The sequence below is a fragment of the Equus przewalskii genome, chromosome 11 (genome assembly GCF_037783145.1).
Source record: "Equus przewalskii isolate Varuska chromosome 11, EquPr2, whole genome shotgun sequence".
In the NCBI taxonomy this organism is placed as follows: Eukaryota; Metazoa; Chordata; class Mammalia; order Perissodactyla; family Equidae; genus Equus; species Equus przewalskii.
The window spans coordinates 13,723,781-13,731,803 of record NC_091841.1 but is presented as its reverse complement, the minus strand read 5'-3'; the positions used below and the strand labels follow the sequence as shown (position 1 = coordinate 13,731,803).

General features: G+C 32.8%; 1 protein-coding gene across 1 annotated transcript; it reads left to right on the top strand.

Annotated features, from left to right (window-relative positions):
- Positions 1-5,193: 5,193 nt before the first annotated feature.
- LOC103544317 (olfactory receptor 8K3-like) lies at positions 5,194-6,207 on the top strand. Its single transcript, XM_008511157.2, has one exon. The coding sequence runs from the start codon at positions 5,194-5,196 to the stop codon at positions 6,205-6,207; it is 1,014 nt and encodes a 337-aa protein (XP_008509379.2).
- Positions 6,208-8,023: the final 1,816 nt, after the last annotated feature.

Sequence of the window (8,023 nt, the reverse complement as noted above, 5' to 3'; positions counted from 1 at the left end):
TATAGTAGTTACACAAATGTACACATATAAAATTGCATAGAAATACATATATATATATATGCATACACACACAAACAAATGAGTGCATACAAAACTGGTGAATCTGAACAAAGTCTGTAGATTGTACCCATTTTACTTTCATGGTCATTACATTGTTCTGTATTTATGTAAGTTGTTACCACTTGGGGAAACTAAGTGGAACCTGGGAACTCCCTATGCTCTTTTGTTTGCAACATCTTGTAATTCTATAATTATTTCAAAAAAAGTTTAAAAAATTAAATCTAAAGCTGTCTGAGACAGTGTATGGCAGGAAGGGGCACAATGGAAATAGAGAGACACTAAGAAACTTTTGGGGGTGATGGATATGTTCATTATCTTGATTGTTTTGAAGATTTTTCAGAGGAAAACATATGTCAAGACCAATCAAATTTTACACTTATAAAAGTGCAGTTTATTATTTTCAGTGATAACCTCTATAAAGTCGTTTTGCCTAACTCCTAAACATGATAAGAAATCAAACCAGAAACAAGGAAAAAGTCAATGATAGAAACACACATTTTAAAATATAATTTTATTAACAAGAGACAATGTAATTCAGGTACCCGTCAGAGATGTGAAGATCCAGGAAATTCATCTATTTGCTGATGGAAGAGGATATTGGTACACCCAATCTGAGGCATTTAACAAAATTAAATGATGTATTTTCTTTTTCTAGGAGATCTCACTACTGTATGTGTGCTTATGTATGGGTATATGTGTAGGTGTAGGCATAGCTACATGTGTGTCAACACAAAGAGGCAGATATGTAAAATGTATATCATGGATAATTTTGTTTGCTACATATTACCATGGCAAGCTCAAGGTTTGTCATTGAACTGTATGTTGTGGTAGTGTTAGTGATACCTGAGGCTGGAGACAAACAAATATCTGCCAGTGAAGAATAGATCCATGAAATTTGCTGTATATCATTGACCATAATGAAGAAAGAAGTTTAAAAAAGTCACAACATGGATATATCACAAATAAGTAAAGTAACTTAGAATGCAACAACACAATTTATAGCAAAATAACATAGCAAAACAAATGCACATGTTTTACATTTTCCAGAATATATTGATCTTGCAGGCTATACAGCATGCACAGTAGAATATATGTCAAAGTAGACAAGAATTGGAGTGAGTATTGGACATGATGGAAAGACAGGAAATGTTGAAATGTAATACAGGTAAATATAATGAAAGAGAAGATACTAACAGATGATGACAACTCCCTATGAAATGAGAATGAGAAGTAGGAATAACTAATTCCTTTCCCTGTGGTCAAAAAGAAAAAATAATAGAACAACTGCCCCCAAAATGTAAGGAAACAACACCTTATATGCACAATCTAGTATTATTTTTAGTTCATCTAATCATTTAAATAATGCAATAGGACAGCATTTAAAAATATCTGCATTGTGTCATCCATTTGAAAAGACATGTAGAACTGGAGGAATATGATAATTTGTTGTATAGATAAAATACAGTAATCAATTTCCCTAGATCGTTGTATTAGTAAGGGTACTTCAGAGAAACAGAACCAAAAAGAGATATATAACATATATAAATAGAAAGAGATTTTTTAGGAATTGACTCATGTGACGGTTGGGACTGGCAAGGCAAAAATCTGGGGCAGGCGGCACTGCAAAAGTTGATACTGCAGTCCTCTGAACACAAAGGTGGAAAACCACAGTAGAATTCTTATATTGCAGCCTGGAGCAGAATTCCTTTTTCTTTGGGGGACCTCAGACTTTACTTTTTAAAGCTTCAACTGTTTGGGTGAGGCTCATCCACATTTTGGAGTGGAATTGGCTGAATTCAGTCTACTGATTAATGTTAATTACATCTTAAAAAATATTCATAGCAACATCTAGACTGACATTGGACCAACCAGCTGGGCACCAAGCCTAGCCAAGTTGAGAGAAAAATGAATAAAGAGGAAAAATAAGACAATCAAAAATAAAAGGTGGGAATGTAATACACAAACAAAGAGATAAATCTAACTCACTTGCTGGTTTTAAATACAAATTGTTTTAGGCAATTAATAAACACCCCTCTTGCATTCTGTTAGGATTTCAAATGCTTTAGGAATAATCAATAAATTGCTTGGCATCTCCTCAGGGAGAGTGTCAGAAGGTGAAAAAGAATCTATAAATTGTTGTCATTACGCTATGTTATGAAGCATATTGGGGAGTGAACACAGAGGTTTCATTACAGGTAAACAGAATATCTCATGTTGTGTGATATTATATGAATATCCAGATATTTTTAGTGAAATTTGCAAAGTAACACCTTTATCCTATGGCAAAGCATAGCAAAATAGGATTTCTGATTCACTTCTGTGTACATTCTACTATACATAATGCATGAACAAAATAGTACTGCTCTCTTTTTACTTCAGATTAAATGCTAAAATATTTTCAGAAATACTATTAAGAATATTGTAATATTTATGTTCACACAAACACTTAGATGAATAACAGAAGTTGAAATCGAAAGACAATAAAGCCTGACTAAAGAATAAGGAAAAAAAATATGGATATGGCAGAATTATGAAACTTCAGGTGTTCAGTTTCTAGTCTGATGTCCTTCCAAATCCTTAGTCATTTAGTGGCTCTAGGCTCTTCTTATCTCTTTCTCAAGAATATAGTAACAATTAATACATTAATACAATTTAATTCAATGTATAAATGTGAATTTTTTTCTGGTCTCTTGATGAGCAAAAAGGGAATTTCCACCTTACCCTGAGTTGTGAAAAGCAATTTTTGGTGTTTAAGAAACCTTTAAATACCCGGTTTTATGATGATGGTACAGTGGACAACATGTTTAGTTTCCAGTGGAATCTGGAAAAGCGCAGATACAATTTTCTCAAAAAGTAAAGATTTAAAAACTCATAATCTGTTAATCAACACTGATAGCGAACAATGAAAGGTAATTTGATGCATTCCATAGAACTCTAAAGCTGTTGAGAGAAAACCCTTTTATCTTATCTCATCTTACAGGAAGTCAACACTTATCAATGTGATTTGTTTTTTTTAACCTTTCATTGCAGCTAGAGAAGATTTATATTGCTTCTTATTCCCTTGATTTGAAATAGTTTTTCCTGACTGTAGTTCAGTATTTCTGACATAGACAGATATGTACATGGGGACAGGATTGGATATGAGAAACTCACAAAGTGTGAATTTCCTGTAAACACATTTTAATTTAATATTTTTTTCAATTTTATTCTAATTTAATATTTTAAATGCTGTATTTTTCTATTTGTTTTAGTAGAGCTCATTCAGAGACTCTTGACACTATTTTCCTTGTAGCCAGGATCAATTCTATTTTTTCCAAAGGAAAAACAGATACAATTTTTTGAACCCCTAATTCTTTTACCTTAGCTTGACATTCTTATTTTGCTCTGGTCTTATCCTGGTATTTTTTTTAATTAATGGCTTATTAGGAATATTTATAGGCATTTTTACTTCATTATACTTATTTATATCTGCATTAAGTATTATATCATAATACAGAAGAGTTTTGTGGCCTTAATGTGCAGACTTAATATCACGGAATCTGTATATATATTTGTGTATTTTATCTTGCCAGTAGGATGGTGTATAATATGATGATTTTAAATATATTTTTTTCTGTACAGAATCTCTTTATCCAAAGAGACTGTTTAGTAAACTCCATTATATAAGACATATTTCAGTGATCTCACTTTCTCTCAGTTTGCTCAATTTCCTCATACTAGCCTAGATTCCTCCATGAGAAAACATACTTTATTTGTTACAAACAAATTAGTATATGTCACTTATATTGGAAATGCACCTGGGAAGGAAGAAATACATTCAATTTTAGGTAAATTTATATAAACTATTTTAAATAAGGTAGAAGATAAATTATACAGGAAAATAGCACATTGATGTTCCAGTTGTAGTCAGGAACTTGAGTCATAGGGGTGGGGTGCACTGGGGACAGTTACCTGGATAACACACTGCTCCACTTATTTATCATACCCCTGACAAGGAAATTAAGTCACACACAAAAATTTATACGTGCATATGTTAATAATCCATTTCAGGTAACATAATGTCTCCCATTACAAAATAAAAACAAGCATAAAAAATAACCCATATGCATTTGCTATTTGAATGGTATTTCCAGATACTGTAAACACATTGAAACATTTAATTCTCTCTTATCCTCCAAACAACCCTACTAAGAAACAGTTGATTTTGCTGATGTATGTAGAGATTAAGATAACTTACAACAGTTTCCCAAACTACTCCTTTGTATATATTACAAGTATAGATACAGAGACTATATCCACTTATGTCCACTTCCCTATTTAAAGAGAAATAGTCTTTACTATGATCTTTTAGAATTTCCTTATTTATACAGCTCTGTCCAATATCAGTCCCGTGTTTATTGTTTCATCCTGTACCACTTATAGGCATAACGACTTTCATAGGAATATGCTTCAAAGTAGGGGCTTCTAAATATTTCCAGACATAATTGGAATTTGGATTTTAAAAATTTTATTATGTAATTATCATACATATTATCATATTACATAATTGTAACTTGGTAAATGTATTGATGTATTTGTCATTATATAAAAGACAAAACTTTAAAAAATACCTATAAACCTAATGCTTAGAGTTTTTAACATTTTGCATTTTCGCTCCCTTTACCTATGTTTATATCTATCTACGTCTATATCTCTACATTTATCAGGATTTGCCAGTCTTGGCCCTCTTGGCATCTTGGGCTGAGTGATTCTTTGTTGTAGTAGGCTACACTAATACAGGAGGATAATTAGCAGCATCACTGGACTCGAACCATTATGCCAGTAGCTTACTTCCTCCAGGTGTGGCAACGAAAATGCCTCCAAATATTACCAAGTGCTTTTTGGGGGACAAAGTTTGTCTAATGGAAAACCACAAATCTCTAACTCCAACTCTATCTCTACTTCTGTTTCTATTACTAAATATGTGTGTTTTATTTGTAAGAGGTGGATTATTTTGTTAGAGTCTCAATGGTAAATTTTGGTTTATTTTATTTATAACAACTTTGTATACTAAAAAATTACCACATTATATTACATGAAAGTTACTGACTATACTCACGTCTCTATCCAGAATAGGTTTTCTGATGAACCTGGATGGAAAAATCCAATCTAACAGTGCTGAATGAATTCATTCTCACAGGAATCACAGACCGTCCTGAGCTGCAGGCTCCATTATTTGTGCTGTTTCTCATGATCTACGTGATCTCAGTGGTGGGCAACTTGGGCATGGTCATCCTCACGAAGATGGACTCCAAGCTACAAACACCCATGTACTTTTTCCTCAGACACCTGGCTTTCACTGATCTTGGTTATTCAACAACCGTGGGACCCAAAATGTTAGTAAATTTCATTATGGATCAAAATTCAATATCCTATTATTTTTGTGCTACACAGCTAGCTTTCTTTCTCATGTTTATTAATAGTGAGCTTTTTATTCTGTCAGCAATGTCCTATGACCGCTGTGTGGCCATCTGTGACCCTCTGCTCTACACAGTCATCATGTCACAAAGGGTATGTAGGGTGCTGGTGGCAATGCCATATCTTTACAGCACATTTGCTTCTCTTTTAGTCACCATAAAGATTTTTAATTTGTCCTTCTGTGGCTACAATACTGTCCATCATTTCTACTGTGACTGTCTCCCCTTATTATCTTTGCTCTGCTCAGACACATGGGAAATTGAAATGATTATTCTGATATTAGCAGGTTTTGATTTGATATCCCTTCCAGTAGTACTTGTGTCTTACCTGCTCATTCTCAGAGCCATTCTCAGGATGAATTCTACTGAAGGTCGGCGCAAGGCTTTCTCCACCTGTGGATCCCACCTGACAGTGGTCACAGTGTTCTATGGGACTTTAGCATTTATGTATGTACAGCCCAAGTCCATTCACTCCTTTGACACTGATAAAGTGTCTTCCATATTTTACACACTGGTTATTCCTATGTTAAATCCCTTGATTTATAGCTTGAGGAACACAGATGTTAAATATTCCCTACATAAGGTGTTGAAAAAAATATGCAATACCTTTTCTTACAGTGAATGGTCTAAATTATTTTATGACTTTAAACTTGCTTTGTGTGCCTTCAGAGGAAAAAGCAAACACAAATAAGCTCATCATATATTTAGAGATTGCCCTCTATGTTCAAGTCACACCTCTAAGTGCGATAAATACATAGGTAAAGAAAACAGTAAAAATCTTTGCCTTCATCAGGGAGAGGTGAAACATAATAACTGAACAAATTTTAAAGTTCAGTGGAATAGGTTAGGGACTATAGACCATAAGAATAAATGAGTAGAGTGGGTATGCTGCATGGGAGTGAGAAAGAATAGTAGGTAAAGAAGGGAAGTTAACATGACTTTTGTGTTATTCTCAACCTTTAGAATAACTTTTCTAGTGTCTATGTGTGTGTTTGTGCATATGTGTGTGTATGTTTGTGCAAGTACATTTCTTTTGTTTTAGCTTTCATACTTTTCTATGTGGTGTGTTAAGATCAAATTTGATGTGGTTTCAAGGAGGCTCAATGCAGTGTGATGACTTGAAGTCAACAGTCATCTGAATTTACTCAATTATCCCCATTCCTTGTGGGGATCTTAGGGTCCTGTTCTTTTCTCATTGGTGCCGTTATTTCACATATGAGCCCTAGAGAGTGTATTAGCACAAGACACTTGGCATTTCAGCAACTCAGAAGGTCTGCATTGCATCTGATTTTGACTAAATTAGTCCACTTTTCGTTAACAGTATCTGTATCAATTACAATAAATCTCTTGTGGTATCCCATAGAAGTTTAACGTTTTTCAAAATTTTCCTTTTTTGACCAGTTTGATCTCGATTCTTAAATCCTTATTATTGTGTAATGGATTGTTACTTTTCCATACTTCTCTGAAAAGCAACAATAATTCCTGTCCATAAGTCAGGATTTAAATGTTTTTATACCTTTCAATACAAGATCTACTTTGTGGTGAATTAGATTTGTTGCCTCTCTTTCATGCTTCTGACTTTCTTCGAATTTGGTTCCCATGCGTTTGTATTATATTTGATTAGGACCCATTGTTTGAGAGGATTGTTTTGATAATTCACCTTTTATGAAGTAAAATGAGAGAATGCCGTGATTTGGTCTATGCGATATTTCCAGTGAAAGTGTAGTATGATGTGTAATAAATTATATGCATGTTATATCTTCTGGAAAAAAGTCCCCCTTACCCTTAACTCTTCCATGCCTTGTTGTTTAATTTTAGTATTTTTAACACTCATTGGATTTTATTTACATCATAGAGGGACTGTACTGTTTCTCTGTTGACCATCAAGGAATAAAATTTTCTAGGTAGTCAATTAAATTTGAATAAAATTATTTCATTGGAATAAAAAATTGTATGTATATTGTCATATAAGGATAAATATTCCTAAAATGATTATATGGTTGATGTTTTTTATTTATTAAGAAAAAATGTATATCTAAGTATGAACTATGCCTATGCATATAAATATAACAAATTATTTTTTTCCTAGAAAATTCAGCTGGAGAGAAATATAATTAAATTAATATTAGATATTAGTGGCTGCAGATATTATTAAAATGTTTCATTTAATATTTTTGCTCACCTTTTATACCCAAAATGTCTTCAGTTATGAGTAATTATGACTTTTATAATAGAAGAATGTAAAAGACTCTACTATGTGTATGTGAAAAAATAAACTGACTAAACCTAGCTCAATATCCCACTACTAAGATGTCTATATGTTCCTTTTGATAGTCTGTCAAAAAAATGAACCAAAGAGAGAACAAATTGTATTGAGATTTACAAATATTGATAATATATTTCAGTCATTTTAAAAGTTGTTCTCTTTTTCATTATTAGGTAGACATATGCTATTTCAGAAAGTTTATATTTTCCATCAAAAATAACTGAAAAATCAGTAATTGTTC

Excerpts from the sequence above, each read along its gene's own strand:
- LOC103544317 (XM_008511157.2), top strand. The coding sequence starts at position 5,194 with ATGGAAAAATCCAATCTAACAGTGCTGAATGAATTCATTCTCACAGGA.